Raw genomic sequence first — 17,473 nt, forward strand, 5'->3', positions numbered from 1 at the left:
GCCCAGTTTTTCAAGGTCTTCTAACAATGTTTTCCTATGATGGCCCCAAAATAAATCACGCCCACAGACCCAACTGTATTATATACGGATCTATAATCCTTTTGTTAGCCTAGAAATCATCATTTAGATCCCCGAGAGGTCTGACCCCTGTTAGACCTCTATGGGGTCAACAAACCCAATAACAGAAATTCAAGTAGCTGACTCACATTATTTGGGATTTGGTAAGGTCACTGCTGAGTGAAATGTACCAATCGCAGACGTATAGCATATGAACAAGAAATGTATTCGGCATTTCAGAGGGCCTGGGTTCTCTGATCTCATGTGGGTATCCTGCTGAATTCCTGAGGTGGCTACTTCCCACCTGTGCAGGCTGAATTTCTACGATTTTTGCGTGACGCACTCCGGCGCCGCTGCTCCTGACCTTGTTCGTGTATATTCACTCAAATCCGTTTTTTGCACATGAAGTGAAGGCAATGGGCAAAGCGGCGCCACGCTTACAGGACTCTTTTGATGGTGTCAGTTTCAGCTGGCTAAAACTAGTCAGAGTGTATAGCGGCTGTAAAAAAAAAAGTTGGTAATGGTCAGCTAGTCCTCGATGTCTCTTTTAAAGCGATAAAGCACAACTCAAACCTCTGTCTTGCTCGTCCAAGTCAGAATCAAATAAGAGTCTGATTTTACATGGATGTTGAAGACAGATTCCTTACCATGTAGAACCTGTTGGTATACAGCCCCTGCTCAGCATGATGGGTTATTTTAGAGTGGAGCTGCGAGCCGACAGTGGATGTATGTGAGAGGAATCTTTGATAGGGGGGAGATTCAATCATTGTCAGCCGTATAACAGATTGAGAAGGGAAGTAAAAAAAAAAAAAAGTCAGGCCACTTTTGAAAAACCTGCTTAAAGCTGCACCGAAGACAGCACACATGGCATATGGGTGAGGCTTCAAAGTTGGGAGAGGTAACATTTACTAATCAAAATTTTTATATTGACAATTGGTCAAATTAAGAAATGTAATATAAAAGCTGTTGCTCACGGTGATGAACCCACAGAATTATTACAGTTCCCCGCATATCCTCATTCAGCTCGTTGTTTTGGTTTTACAGCCCGCAATTTTAACGTTTTGGTTCACGCTCACCAATCTAATTTACAGCTTTTTTTTTTTTTTCCAGTGAAAAAGCTATAAAAACCCACTGTACGCTACCTTTCCAGCACCACGCAGTAGACAGACAAAGTTAGTGACCGGCTGGTGAACATAGCGGAGCATTTAGCGGCTAAAGAGCCGGATACTTCCCTCAGGAGTTAGTGGAGACCAAATACTGACTCAAAAAGGGAGAGTGAATATTGGACTTACTGTTCCAGGCAAAAAGATTTTCTCCCATAAATAACTATTAAAATTATAAATAATATTGTTTTTACTATCAGAATTGGGTCCATTTGGTCCAGTAGCATTTGGAAAGTCTAGAAGAGTCTTTCTGTGTTTCCACTCTGGGTTTTTATACACAAATTGAGAAATGCACACATAAACAGGTGAGCTGAAATGCACTTACCCTCAGCTGACAGTTTATTTAGGTACACGTAGCTAAAACTAATGCTCTACTACAACAGTCCTACAATAAAATCCCACCTTCATTAAGGTTTTAATGTTCTATTTGTGCTGAATCTGTTTTAGAGGGGTGCTGATTCAACTTTGTGCAACTTCAAGGCTGCAGTTTGCGTTGCTGTCGAATTGTATTGCACTATACAGACAGGTTAGACAGGTCTATTATTTTGTCCACCTCACATCAGTGAGGCTGGGCTAAATAACAGAAACACCTCTCTGTAGCTAGATGTACCTGTCAAACTAGAGTGTTTGACAAGCAGAGTGTATAGTCATATAGTCATTTTACCTGCTGATAAATGCTATCGTGAATTTCTTTTATACTTATTGTGGTTTAACTTTCTAGCAGAAACTATAAAAACTGTAACTCACAAGTTGGAACTCTGTTAGAATTAGTTATACATTCCATAAAAGTTATACGTCTACTATTTGCATTTTCCTAACTCTTCTTGTCAAATTGTTTTCTGGGCAAATCTTGCGCCTCAGAATGAGTGAATTTCGAGTTATTTCGTCGTAGGGCACAATCTTTATCTGTATATTTATTACAACATCCAACAGGCAAATGAAATATGCAAATTAAATGGGTGCATCTGTTGATGAATAATGGAACATGGTCGCCAGAGTGTGTGATTATAACTTTGTTGTTTTCTGGTTATATGTCAAAAAAATCAATATACGCTATATTTAACGGCATGAGAACATTTTTTTTCTGCCAGTTTTTTTTCCAAGAACTCTACAGTTCTCATCTCCTGCGCCACAGTCTAGTATTTGTTCCACTGATGTATATATGATAAAAATGCAACCGGAATACATGGCTGATTTCACATCTCCGGTGTTTTCCACTGGTGGGGAAGCTGTAAGGTCATTCCATCAATCCTTGTCAACTCAGGTAACATCATTTCGGACCAGGCAGTGTCTGCTTTGCAGAGGGTGCTAATATGGTCACAGGATGAAATGTCACAACAAACCTCAAATTGCAGCCCTATTTCTCAAGGAAGGAGATAAAAAAAAAATAAAAAAAATAGAAAAAAATCAAATTCTGTCTTTGGGTTTGATGAAACACGATCACCCTGGTGTTCAAAAGCCTCCTGTTCTGCCAACTGCATGACCCTACTTACTAACTCACATAAAAGACACACATTTACGCACACATATTGACATGCTCGCAAATCTACATGAGCGCGCACACACGTAGACACACTTTTTTTCCGTGGCCTCCTTGTCTTTTGTCACGAGGTTGTTATTCAATTTGTCCTTCCCCCATCTCCCTGATTGTACTTCTTGTGGGTCATGTTTCCTCGGGGGATTGTTAATGGCAGTATAAGTGAAAACACAAAATATAGGAAGCAGCAGAGATTCCAGGAAATGGGAATTATACAGTCTGAACGGATGGAGGGCCTAAGGCACCATATGTTCTAGGTGCACTGTGAGTAACACATTTTCTGGCAGCTCACGAACACTGGATTTATAGGCTGGCACAAAGAAGCACTGTCTACAACCTGAAATAGATATTCTACATGTTGCATAAAGGACTATCTTATCGACTAATAAATAATAAATAGATTGGTGCTATCACTTTGGCTGGACCTTAAAATAAATGAAAAACATCTTCAATCACTGTCATAATACATGGCGGCGGAGTTCAGTACTCTGCTGGAATCAGAGCACGAAACAATGCAGTGTTGCATACATATTACACCCTTGGTTTGTCCCATAAGCATTGGTATTTGTAACTAATTTAGCCTTTTACGCATCCAAAGTTTTCATAGAGCAGATCTCCGCATTATCTTGCCATAGCCTGTGGAGGGTTCCAGTTTTAGTAGAAAGAAAAACATCTCACATCCTTCACCCACAGGCAACGGATGAGACAGCTCACATCCTGATGTTGACTGGACCTCTGAGATGCGTGTGAGAATAACAGCGCTATTTCACTAAGTCACTTCACTTACACAGTAGGAGACGCATGGACGTACATTTATGTAGATGCAGGCAGGTCGATGAGTATTTGGACAGTGCCCCGATGGTAGTAATTTTGCCTCTGTACACCACCACAGCGGTTTGAAATGAAGCCATTAAGATGTGATTGAAGTGTAGACTTTCAGCTTTAATTCAAGGGGTTTCGCTAAAATTTTGAATCAAACATTCAGGAATTAGACCCATTTTTACACATAGTCCCTTGTTTTCAGAGGCTCAAAAGTAAGTCTACAGTTGACTGACAATCAGTTTCATGGCCAAGTGTGGCCTCTTCCTTTGTTATTTCATGACAAATTAAACGGATAAAAGGTCTGGAGTTGATTCCCACTGTTCAGTTTTCATTTGGTAGCTGTTCATTGGAAGTTTCTATATGCGGTCCAAAGAGGTGTCGATGCAAGTGGAGGAGGCTGGAAAAACAAAACAAACCTATCAGACAGATGCCAGAAAACAATCTAAAAAAAAAGCCTGCCCAGTTCTGGAACAAGATTCGTACTGAAGACAAAAACATGCTGCGAAAGCAACACAAGAGCTTCTCAAGGCAAAGAAATGGAATATTCTTCAATGGCCGAGTCAGTCACCTGACCTCAACCCAAATGAGCATGCTTTTCACTTACCGAAGACAAAACTGAGGGCAGAGAGACCCACAAAGAAGCAGCAACTGGAGCTGGCTGCAGTAAAGGCCAGGCAAAGCATCTCAAGGGAGGAAACTCAGTATTTTGGGGATGTCCGTGGTTCCAACCTTCAGGCAGTCATTAACTGCAAACAAGTTTCATCCAAGTACTTAAAATAATCCTTATATTTATAATTATGTTGGTTTGTCCACTTACTTTTAAGCCTCTGAAAATGAGGGACAATGTATAAAAATGGCTGTAATTCCTAAACATTTAATACTATATTTTTGTTAAACCCCCCTTGAATTAAAGCTGAAAGTCTACACTTCAATCACATCTTAATGGCTTCATTTCAAACCATTGTGGTGGTGTACAGAGGCAAAATTACAAACATCGTGTCCCTGTCCAAATACTTATGGACCTACCTGTATCTATATACATGCATCTCCTACTGTGTAAGTGAAGTGACCTAGTGAAATACTGCTGTTATTCTCACACGTATCTCAGAGGTCCAGTCAAGATCAAGAACTATGCACAGCATGTTGATTACTTAAGTAGTATAACAGGATAATTAAAAAAAAAAAATTGCATTCATTCATTCATTCATTTATACGCTTATAGCAGGAATCAGCAATTAGATTCAATGGTGGGTCAGTTCTGTTCATAGTTCATTGGGAGGGCCAATGTTTCCCAGATACAGTGGCATGTGTGTTTTCAATATGTTTGGTGTATTGCATTGCTTAATGAATCTTTTAATTTATTAAGAATGAAAATTCATTCATAAGACTGATTGTTTTAGGATTGAACCCAAGGGCAGATGTCATTTTTACCACCGATATTTAAGGGCTAACGGAGTTACAGCAGCGTATCTTATTATTTCTTTGGCAAAAAAATTTCCTTGCAAGTATTCAAATGCGGGTGTATGTTTTTTTGTGTTGCACTCAAGGACTATAGAGCAGTTCCTATTCGGTGTTTAACGGTCACATTTATAAATATTTTTGGTGGGTGGCCACATTTGGCCCACGGGCCAATATTTGCCTACCGCTGCTTCACACTGTCTACTGTTTTGACCAGCAACAAGCCCTGACAGGTACGTTTTTTTGGGTGATTTCTTTGGCATTAGTTGAAAAAGCAGAGAGTGGATGAAATCTTAGAGACACCCTTCAGAGTAATGCAGCGCCACAAACAACAGCTTTCAAAATTACCGTAAAGTTGAATCAACACCGCTCTGACAAAGTCTGAACAAAAACTGAATACAGCTTAATTTATTGTGCATTTGTTTGTCTGTAATTATTCTAATACTTAGCGATATTATCCTCTAAGTCTGCACGTTAATTTGTGTGTTGCAGATTTCAGGCCCCACGTCTGACTCTACACCGATCAACCCTGCGAGCCCGACAGGGGAGTCGGCCGCAGAGGCCTAAAGCTTTCAGCGGGACAGACAGCTCAACGGGCCTTATGTCAGACCAGCCACATGAACGGAACCAGCCAGTTGAAACTCTGAGAGAGAAGAGGTACACGGGACTTCGTTCGAACAGAAGGGAAACGAGAAGGGGGCTTGGTCTCAGCGACGTGAGGACGTCGAATGAGGCAAGAGAAAAAAAAAAAAAAAACAGGAGCCCATTTCTTTTCTCCTTCTCTCAGCTTCTCCCCGAAATTTAATCTACCCCAAAACATAGCAGAGCAATCTCCAACTGACCTTTTGCCAAACCCCGCCTATGAACAGTGCTTGTTAAATCATAGCTTAGCAACCGTAACTAGGCACAGCAGGCCTATCAAGCTTGCCAAAGGGGTGTATAGGGAAGCAGTAAGAGCAATACTGCGTATGTACAGAGTTTGGAGGGTGGTGTCTCCAAACAGGAAGCGAAGCGTAAGTAATGGATTAAAAAGTGTGCTTGCGTGCTCTAAGCCGCAAATGTTCTCATGTTCGGCTAACTACCCAACCATTCCACCGAAGCATAACTTCCAGAGCCAGAGAACATTTTAAACTCTGTGGGGTTACAGGATACGCCTAAAAAAAAACAAAAACGCTCTGTTCACAACAACACATGCACTGTGTAGGGTTTCCGGTGGATGCAATGAGAGTGCCAGGTACGGCACCGCCACTCAACCTGGCCGCCAATTTTCCCCAGTGGCCATTTGTGCTACTGCAACAACAACATAAAAAAATCCTCGACTGCCCAAACAGCATTTTCCTGGTTTCCATAAAAACTTTGACGGGACACCTGGAAACACGGCCGATATTACTCTTTGTTTTATTCAATTTGGGAAAGTTAAAAGTCCAGCTAACCATGTCCGAGATAACAGAGCTCACATTTTTCCTTATCACACTGATATTACTCAGGCTAACTAGCATTGAACTGCAATACAAGAATAATGCTGTTTCCTTATTTCCATGTCCTCTAAATATTTCATCAGCTGGTGAGGATGCTGAGTTTTCTGCCTTGGAAACGCAGCTTTAGCTCGGTGCCTTATTCTTTAATCAATAAACCAATGTCACTGCTCGATAGCTCAGCAGAGGCCTTGCCCAGTGCACTGGCCTGGGTAACACACAGCAGGTTTTCCACATTACTCATCCTCCTAACGCTTTCGCCATTAATGACACTGATGCATTTGGTAGGCGAGAACCATGCTGGGAGCCCTGTCCTGTGAAGCACTTACACGAGGTACAAGACAGTGTGGTGTCATCTGCACTATCAAGTCCAAGAAGAATGATTTTTGTTATTTATTCATGGAGATGGATTCATATTCACGACGGGTCCTCCGCTGTTCAACTAAGGAGCAGATTACATCACTAGAAATTAACACCTTTGGGGACGTACCAGTTGCCACTGAGCTTGAAAATTAAAATGTGTGTGTGTGTGAGTGTGTGTGTGTGGGGGGGGCACCAGGGAAGCCTTCAGAGAAAGACTGATGAAGGTGTTCCCGTTTGTAATGCTGTTCACAGGCTGATTGGTATTCAAGCCACAGTTTGACTTTTGTCTTTACCGCATTAATTTTAACGAAAAGTGTGTTTCCCTTGGCCAGTCATTATTTCCTCCTGCCACTGAACCAGCTCACTGACCTCACCCTGCCGTATCTGCTTGATTTCAGACCCTGAGGTCATCAAAACCCCCTTACAGTAGATAATCTTACACCTCCCCACTTGAGCAAAGCTGCAAAGAAAGGATTAAAGGCTGGATGAATACGTATGAATACATAAACCTACCTAATGCTGTAATCTAGGGGAAGAAAGTACAAAAATGTGTTTTATTATTCTAGTGATTACAGCAATAATGGCGCAAGCCTTTGGGGACTGGCGTTTGGTCTTTTCATGACAGCTGAGACAGACATTTTTCCGTGTGTTATCGCTCACAACAGGAACAGACCATGTCTCCAGTGTTCCTTTGTGGTCTACAGTGAAATGTTGTATCAATAAAATACTGAGACAGTAGACAGTGGGTATGAATTATTGAAAGGCACAGTGGTTCGGATAGGGTTCTAATCTCCACAGTGCAGTTAATTTGATGTTCCTGTTTTTTCCGTTTTGGATTCAACCTGCAATGCACCATCCGTCCCTGCAAATACCACGGACGGAGAGAGTAACGGACCAGCGGGGACTAAATGAATGATCCGCTGATGCTAATGCCCTCTGCCAGCCAAGGTCTTGCTCAATAAACCTCAAGATGAGATGGGCGTGCGAGAAATAATGTGATCAAAAATAAGCCTCGTCAATTCAAGCCCACACACCTGAAGCTGCAGCTGATAATGAATGTGGCATTTGTAATGAGGGCTGGTGTTTTGTCTGTGTGTGTGTGTGTGTGTGTGTGTGTTTGGACGAGGGGGATGGAAGCTGGGCCATAAGTACATTTCACCATTCAGGAGCTACACGGGCTTCAGCAAAACACATCCCTTAAGGGACGTGTTTTGTAACCTGCATCAATGCTCTGGGGTGAATATCAATATCTAAAGCAGGCAGCCGATCAGTGGGAAATGTTCCCTCAGCAGAGTGCGAGCCGCTAATCTGTGCTCTCGTATATCTCACTGGAAACGTCTCGTGTGTTGCCTTTCACACGAACAGCAGATGGGTCTGGCACGGTGACACATCCAGCCTTGATTGGAACACAATCAGCCAGCTCAAGATTCAACAAATTGTTCAATAAAGACAGTGGGTTATTATCTGCCAGCCGCATCAGGACAGGGGGAATTAAAGTCCCAGGCTTTCTAATTAGTCGCTCTTATTTTATCATAATCGATTTGAAACCAGTGAACGGGTGCTGAGCAAACAGCGGGGAGTTTAGAGGGAAATTTGCGCGGGTGAAATGACTGCTGCTGCGAGCCTGATAGCTGCAGATCTACTCAAACAGCTGTATGTTCACAAAAATAATGTGCTCGTTTGCACTGTCACAGAGGAGAAAATGGGGCAAATGAAAACAACGGGGTTTTATGTACTCAAATCTCCCTAAAAGCCGATTTGAAGTAGAAAGAAAAATGAACATTATACATGCATTACAGAACGTGTGTAGTGTCTATTTGGGAACAGATGTGAATTGATAGTTTCAGCGAAAAAGCACTGCATTTGCCAACATTTGACAGAGAAACTGAAAGAAACCTTTGCACTAAAAATTGAAAAAATACGGAAATATATAGTGGTGTATGAAAAAACATAGAAAAATGTGGAAGAATTATATTGGGGTGACTTCACGAAGTGGCCGAGAAATTGAGAGGCTGAACTGAAATTTGAATTCTCACTTTTTGCGTGAGGAAATATAAACCATAATGATACTTCAGCTGTTGTACATAATTTTCCGTTTTTGGATAGAAGATAATGCTGCTCTCGGAACGTCCAGGTGAGAGAGGACGGCGATCCATTGACAACTGTGGTAGAAATCTTGGGAGAGTTGAACCTCAACTTTCTCCAGACACAAACAATGACCTGAAAAGCAGTTTGGCTGAACCGAGAGCGTTATTTACCCCTCCCTTTTTTTTTTTTCTCGAACGCTGCTAGAGAGTCCCGCTGAAACGTCTCGCGATGGTAGCCGGCAAGAATCTCTTACTACAGTAGGTGATCCCGCACAGTTACCCTTCAAAACACTGAGTCAAAAGCCACAGTTATATACAGTCCACAGTCTACAACTGTATTTTTCCTCGTAAAATTGCAGTTGCACAGATCCAAAATGACATCTTTACTAGTACTACTAATTTAGATTATGACCAGCAACAATTGGACTGTAGATATCTGAAACGTAAATTGCGGATATTTGAAACCGAAAGACCAATATACAGGAACGGCACAAGTGACATGAAGTAATCAATGTTATTTTGGCTCGAAAGAATTGAATTACTTACTGCGATATTTATCCAGTCCAGCTATTAAATGTTAAAACCACCACTTGTACTTTTCAAGGTTTTTTTCAATATCGTAAATTGGATTTTGACAAGTATTGTGTATATCTTTAATAACCATTCTGAATAGTGAGAATACAATTTTAACTAGGAGAAATGCTATTATGGATATCTAAAATGTAATTACAGATCGGAGTGTGGCCCGATTAAATGTTAAAACGGCTTGCCATAAGGGTTTTGAGGTGTGAGGCAGGTGCCGTCTGGACCTCTGGAGTGCTGTGTGCAGTCATCGAGGCTAAGCTAGCCGCTGGATGGTCCGTGTATCCCTCCACATCTTACGGCCGCCTGTTTGTTAAACTTTAATGTCTTGTTTTCTGTTTTCTCCACGTGTTAAATACAAAAGTTTCAACGTGTGCGCATGGAGGATTTGGACTTTTCTCAAGGCAGCTGACAGGTCGGTAATGGACATAATGATACGAGTAATGTGACACAATGCTTTTTGCTGCTCAGTGATTAGTGAAGTAACTTAATTATTTTTTCCATGAGTCTTATGTAATGAGTCAGTTATTATTGTGTTTATTCATCTCAAACAAACAATTTACCAGCTGGACATTAGCTTGAAACACGCACCAGCCCCGAGTGTCTGGGAGTGTGCCAGTGTTTGTGTTTTTGTTCCCAGTCAGCCCCTGACTGTCACTGAACTCACCAGAAACTCCAGTTCGTTATGTTATTTCCCCCCCAAGTCAATCCCCTTTTTGCCTCTCATCTCTCTACATCAGAGTCACGAAGCCCTGGGAATTTTTTGGCACATTTTTCTACTCCTGTCGATTCCTCTCTGCGTCAATTCAGTCCATCCCAGGCAAATTTTGCATGTAACTGTGTTTTTCCATCGACTGTGTATGCAACCATGCCTCTAAAATTAAAAAAAAAAATAAATAAAAATTTGTACGCACTACAATACACCAATGTAGGGGGCGCTGTCACTGCAAAAAAAAACAAAAACAAAAACGTATAACTTAAAACTTATATTTCTTCTATTTGGTAATTACAATTTTGAGAAAGTAGGTACACAAATCAAAACAAACACCAAGTATATACGTATATACGGATTTATTACTTACCATTATTTTGAATTTCAGTTAGACTTCAACTCACATATATAAAATATTTGGAATTACAGTAGTGTGGTAAGGATATTACAGCTTTTGTCTTACAAAAGGGAAAGGCACAATAAGCTGAAGCGTCAGTCTTTTTCTCACCAAAGAAAATCTTTTGTTTCAATTTCAATTTAATCTCCACTCTTCACGGTGCACACCACCACATATTGCTCTCTGCTGGATCTCTGCATAATAACAAAAAAACAAAAAATACATGCGAGGAGACATTTCATACAACCCCCAGCCTACACATCATGAAAAGCAGCTTGTCTTTGGCTTCCATGTGGCAGAAATAATTTACATCAATGGCAACATAACATGCAATGGCATTTAATGTCCCCACAGCTCAGTAGAGGATGCCAGTGGCACTGTGATGTACGTTCAATTCCTCCACTGAGGATGATGTGAGGTGACATGTGGATTTGGTCAGGATTGGTGTGACAAGCACTCTGCGAACAGGGACCCATCCTTGAAAAAGCGGCCAGAAAAATGATATTTCCTCTTCCCTGTGCACCTGCTGACAAAGCTTAAGACCCGTGTTTCTGTCAAATGCAGAACCTCGAGTCAGTTCTCATAAACTTACGACAAACTCTTTGCATGGAGGAAAGCACATAAATATAAATTTGAATGGATTCGCAATTTATTACAGATTACAGATACGGATATCTAATATGCAACAGACCACATAATTGGTAAATTTACGGCATTCAAAATCCAATTTCCAGATAAAAAAATAAAGTGTTTTTTTTCAAATTGTAGACACAACCGTTTTAATGTTTTAGCTCTGCTATCTAAAAATCTCTGCACTGCGAGTGCTCACAGAAGCCTGTATACTCCAAATCTCTAAAGCTACAATTATTCACACCTCCATTGTTCATACTGTATCTTGTACAGTGTTATCTGCATCGTAAAACTCAATTCTAAAGTGTAACTCTGCCTCTTAGACGAATCAGCCGATATTTGTCGGGTTGAACGGCGCAGTCTCACAACTAGAATTCACACCACAAAGACTCAAAACACACGAGGTCTGCCAGGACATGCATTCGAGGAAGGGGCGGCTTATTCCTTTAAATAGTGTGAAGCCCACTACGGGTGCCGAAGCAACAGATGCACAAGGCTGCAACATGTGTGTAAATCACCCCTCACGAGTAAGTCAAAAAATCCAGTTCTGGATGATGAAACTTTTGCAGAGCAGCTTTAACATTGCTGCTTTTGCACCGACTGTTCATGTGTTCGTGTTCGTCATTCACTCAGGCATTGGAAGGTGCTTTTCCCGAAAGAGGTTTGTTTGGTTCTCATTTCTTTTCTTTGTAAGCCTGAGCGGTCGGGGCGGCATCGGCTGGCATGAGTCTGCCTTCAGGCTTATCTGCTAACCGTACAGAAGCCCTGCTCTCTCGAGCAAACTGGGGAGACAATGTGAGTTTGTTTTACACACCTATTGCTCCCTGTTGCCCCGGGGTCACAAGCACTCATTAAGGATGTATTAACGGCTTAGAGCTCTCGGTCGAAGCCGTGTCTGGGCAACCATCTGCGACCGTACATGTGGTAAACAAAAGGGGGGAGAAAGTGAAACCACATGTTAAACGGCAAAAAGGCAGATTGTAGCTACCTTTGGCATTCACAAACAAAATCATTCAAAAATTAGCTTTCTTTTCGGGGGGGAAAAAAAACAACCAAAAACTGAGCACAGAGACTCACAACGTGCATCAGGAAAGCTACAGTCTTACACTCAATATAGATGAGGGGTTAATTATGGCACTTACCCTGTTCTTTGTGGTCAGAGCTCTGGCTGGACAACAGGAAGAGGAAATCCTGACAGGTATCCCGATCCAGCAGTGTGCTGTTGTGCAGGCAGAGGTCAACAATTAGGGTCACAGCTTTCTGACAGACCATGTCATACTCCTCTCGGTCAGAACTCATGCTCCCAGCTGCATCCTCAGCTCAGTGTGTGCTCATCCAAGGGGAGTAACACACCCACACACACACACACACGCACATGCATGCAGCAGCCGAGCATGCAGAAGATAAAGCCAACTTGTCTCTGTGCCCGTCTGATTCTTCTCCTTCTCCCAGGATCTCTCAAGTGTGTCTATGCACAAACACGCTTGAATGCATTTGCATGTTTGTGTGTGTTTGTGCTTCATTATGTGTGTGAATGGTGTGTGGGTGTGTTGGTGTGTAAACAGGGCAAGATTGTTAAGTGGATGAATATGTGTGTGCATGTGTGTGTGCGTGTGTGTGTGTGTGTGTGTGTGTGTGTGTGTGTGTGTGCGTGTGTGTGTGCGCGCGCACATGCAACCACATGCGGACGTAATGAACCATATTTGTCCCCAGGGGATTTAGGGGCAGAAATATTGCATCACATCAATGCCAAAGAAGCTAGTCAAATGAAACAAAACAATCACGGGCAATACTTGATACACCGACAAGCGCTGTGGCCTAGTGACGACCCCGCCCCTCGCCCCCCTTCCTCCGTTTCTTCCTCCCTCCGTTTCCCCACCGCTACCCCACCTCCACTCCTCAATCTGACTTATAATGCCACCATCAGCACCCCAGCGTGCACAAACCCCTCATAACGACCAGTGGGCTTGTTTTTCTCAGGTCGACTGACATGGCCGGTCCCTGTAGGTCAGAGTGTCTCCTGTGATAAAATTCCCGCGAGCTGAACCACCTGTGGCTGCCAGGTCTCGCCCGCTCCCACTGACAGTCCCCCATCGCTCTGATTGTGGTCCCCGTGTGTTTACAACCTGTAATGATGAGGGTTTAACTATGTCTCTGAGTGTGTGTGTGTGTGTGTGTGTGTGTGTGTGTGTGAGAGAGAGAGAGAGTGAGAAAGAGGGAGGGACACTGAAGGAGATGGAGGGAGATCATTACATTAGGCTGCATGCAATATGTACAAATGGTCACTTTGAAGTGCTGATATCCACCCAGTAGCCAGTTTATTACAGTAGGTGCACCTCGCTAAAACTAATGCAGTGCACTCGTACAACGATCTTGTATTTAATCCTATTCATGAAGGTTATAATGTTTGTTTTTTGTTGAAACTGTCTTGGTTGAAACTTTATGATAAGTTTATTATTTTGTCAACCCCTTTTATATCAATGAGGCCGGCTAAATAACAGAAACACCTCCGAAAAAAAAGAAAAAAGAACATTATTGTTGTTTTAGACTCCATTAGTTTTACATGTGCCTAAACTGAGTGCCTGCGTTTATTTTATATTAGATTTCTTGCACAGCTTTGCAGCTGTGTGTAACTGTGTGGATGTAAATAAGTGTGAACTGTTATGTGCAATTGCCTTTATGCATCTTTTGGGACACTGTCGCTAATGAAGCTCAACAAAAGCAAATGCGTTTCTAGTAGCTGATCCCCTTGCGTTTTTTTTTTTTTTCCATAAACCTCTGTGGATTCAATCCAAATTAATTTTTCATATCGTATCCAACTGTCCATATCTAGGCTACGAAGAAAGAAAAAAAAAAAAAACAAAGCCCAGGTGCAGAAAAAAACTAATTGGCTTGACTTTTTTGCTGCATAACACTGAACTTTATAGGAACTTGCTTGACCTTAGCCCTTAATTACGTTCCTTTCAACTTAACCATTAATTATAGAGTGATTTAATAAACTCTGAGACGAAAAAGTCATCAGAAAAATAATTTCATGCCTATCTAATTACAAAGTAATATTGAGGTTAACCAGATCGCGGACTCCCTTCCTTAACTGAGTTAAAAGAGGGCGTAAATACTAGACTGTCTACCTCGGTGGGTTATTGTTTTCCGAAATAGCTTAGATAACTGAGAGCTTATCTAAGCTCCCACCCTCCACCCACTTGAAGGCCCACTGTGTTTCCTGTTACCGAAGATTGGATCTCCTCCTCTTAGGCAATCCTGATTAACAGGCAAACAACAAATTGTTTCTGGCCGCGAGTTTTCCAAAGAGTCAATTACTTCCCTGCGTCTGCCGCAGCTGGTCCTGACTAACTCCCCCGGCACTTGCCCCGCGGCCTTGCTCGTGCGTACAGGTTCGCTGCTACCTGCATTCACAAGCTCAGATGTCAAAACAAAGCCACTCAATAATTCCTGCCCCCCCCCCCTCCACAACAGTTCTTCCTTGTGCCAGCACATTATTCAGAAGGTACTGTCCAAGGGTGTCCAGTGCATCAGACAAAATAATGCTGCTTTATGTAATGGTTCCTTGTTAACTCATGGTTAATCGTCCTTTTGATGCAGCTGGGAAACAACCTGCCATAAAAAAGACAATGCACCATGACCATGAAGAGCATCGCATTAATGATTTGTGTTTTTCAAGTCCGAGGTAAACTTGCCATCAAAGTGAAGGCACACGAGTACAAGGGGAATCCTATGCACTAAAACTCAGCAGAGTTATATCAACGGTAGTAGGCAGTAGTGCTAACTGAGGCAACAGCGGCTGAAAATATCAACTCAGAGAGGATCACTTGCCTCATTCAGGGCACATCTGATAGTTAACCTGTAGAAATGGCCAACCGCTTTCGGTTAAACAGAATAAAACGCTGATTGATAGGATTGAACTTTGCAGTACATTTTATCCTATTTGTTAATTATTCATGAGGCGCAGTTAGAAAGAACACAAAATAGTGTCTCTCATATAAATGCATTTCCATCTCTAAATAATTCAGAGCTCCGCAGCTAAAAAAGTGCTTTAAAGAAAACAAATAGAAGCCTTACTGATGCCAACGGTGAATTAATGTGATAATCAAGGAAACTGCTGTGAAAACTCGTTTTCAATTGTAAAACTACTGTGACTAATGATCCAACAGATTTAAAACATTTCTTTCTGCTGTCATTAGGGATTCTGCCTATAAACTATAAATAAATGAGAAGGGTTGTGATGGTCATATTGATAATTTTGTAGCAGGTGTGGGCATATTTTTCACAGTAAACGTGGGAGTGGTGGAACATGAGGTCCTTGGTTTGATATGCTAATCGGCTTCATCTCTGGCAAATCTCTGGGTGGTCACCGGCCCGTGGCTGCAGATGTTGGACTTGATTCACCGTGGCAAATGCGTGACAAAGGGTTGGCTCACTCGAAGCTATTCCAATCAAAATCAGCCCTCCCAAACTTCTCCTGAGGGCCACAGTGGCAGGATTTCCACAGTGCACTGTATAGTGAGGGGGTATCGGTGTGTCCTAGTGTGTGTGTATGTGTGTGTGTGTGTTTCATTGTCATGACGTGTTAATCAAAGATTCTCTACTCAGCTGTGGGGCCGCGAGAGAAATATTTCTATTTTGACTCATAGTTAAGCTCATTAGTAACAGTCTTAAATTGTGTAGGCAGGATTTGATGGATGATGCTCTGCATCTGCTGTACAACAGATGAAGCGATGATCTGAGAACAAATAGATCCACCGACGGAAATTACACTAGAGCCTGTAGGATTTACGATGAAACACACATGAATGAATGAAACACATGCTATTTCCGTGAGGCCCCTCAAACAGGTTTAAAATACCTATGGATATTCATAAGCCATATCACAGTGTTCGCAGTGTATCACAGTTCAGTTAAGGCCGATTACACAACACAGTGATGAACGAGAACGACATTAGGCCGTAGCGTGGATGGGGATCAGCGCAATCAATCTGCGTCCAGGTGAAATGTGCGCAGGGCGGTATCGCATCCAAACGTCCCAAATGCCGTTGAGATGAGGTGTTTAATTGAGCTCCTGTCAGCATGGCCCAGAGGAGCGACAGGGTCCCGAAGAGTCGATTTCTCCGCAGCCGCTGTCGTGCATTTCAATCCTTCAGCGTGTAAATGCTATCGGCTATCGGCTGTTCAGTATGCCCGCAATTGCTTTACAGGTCAACACAATGCAAACCCTCAACGAAAGGAATTAGAGGTTTGCACCCACTTTTTCTTGGAAGTAGAGACCAGTGGTGATCTCCGTATGTGATGAGAAGACAGACAGCAAAATCATCTCTGTCTCTGGTGAATGGCTCTGTTTGGTGGTATGAGTTAATGAAACCTACAATAATACCACTAACACCACATAAAATGCTATTTAATTCCCCCCTTTCACAATCATACTGGCCAAAACATCATGAAAAACAAGTAGGGGCGATATGGCTTAGAATGATTATTATTATTATGTCACATTTTTTCAGTACTTACCAGTGGCATTTATGGCTAATAATTTGTAATGATATAATTAATTTAACTAACACAACCTGGACCCAGATAAGCAGCAGATAGATTAACCAATTAAAAGTGATTGATTCCTGTGAGTTCAACGCTCGCCCATTATGAGTCAACGAGCTTTATCAGCTACTGTGGCTCGCAGTAGTGAGCGCTTGCTACGGGTGTGACGGTGCTGACTGAAACGCCACCGAAAAAAAACAAAAAAGGATCGAATAGCCTCTGTTGCAGCACAACCCACTGTTGAAACAATCCCCACTTTCATTTTAAAAGCGTGTAAAATCCCTCCCCATGAGCCAGTAAGCTGACAGAAAAACGTTTTATAACCAGTGCAGGAGCGACAAAGGTGAGATCTGCCGCGCAATGTAGTAGTAGGAGCTTTTAATAAGGTGCAGCAAGCAACGCTTCAACACAGCGTTTCCCCCACCAATTTTATGACTGGTGCGACAGCGTCCAGCAGGCAGGAGAGAAAATATTTTTAGGACTATGGAGGAAACGAATGCTTCTCAAGACTTTTTTAAGACCCACAGATGCCCTGATTTTACCCAAAGAATGAAAATGTTTTAACAGCATCCCTGAATGTCAGGGCATGCAAAAATGTAGCTCAAAGGCTGGATAATGAGATCATCGTCTCAACCCGCCA

The 17,473-nt window shown here is 42.2% G+C and overlaps 1 protein-coding gene across 1 annotated transcript in view; it reads right to left on the reverse strand.

Annotated features, from left to right (window-relative positions):
• The window catches only part of syt6a (synaptotagmin VIa), a 51,567-nt gene extending 38,985 nt beyond the window's left edge, over positions 1-12,582 (reverse strand). The window contains exon 1 of the mRNA XM_040153978.1: positions 12,426-12,582. Within this exon, the coding sequence (XP_040009912.1) occupies positions 12,426-12,582 (157 nt within the window). The remainder of the gene's footprint in view (positions 1-12,425) is intronic.
• Between the last annotated feature and the right edge of the window lie 4,891 nt (positions 12,583-17,473).

This window comes from Xiphias gladius, chromosome 18, assembly GCF_016859285.1.
Source record: "Xiphias gladius isolate SHS-SW01 ecotype Sanya breed wild chromosome 18, ASM1685928v1, whole genome shotgun sequence".
Classification (NCBI taxonomy): Eukaryota; Metazoa; Chordata; class Actinopteri; order Istiophoriformes; family Xiphiidae; genus Xiphias; species Xiphias gladius.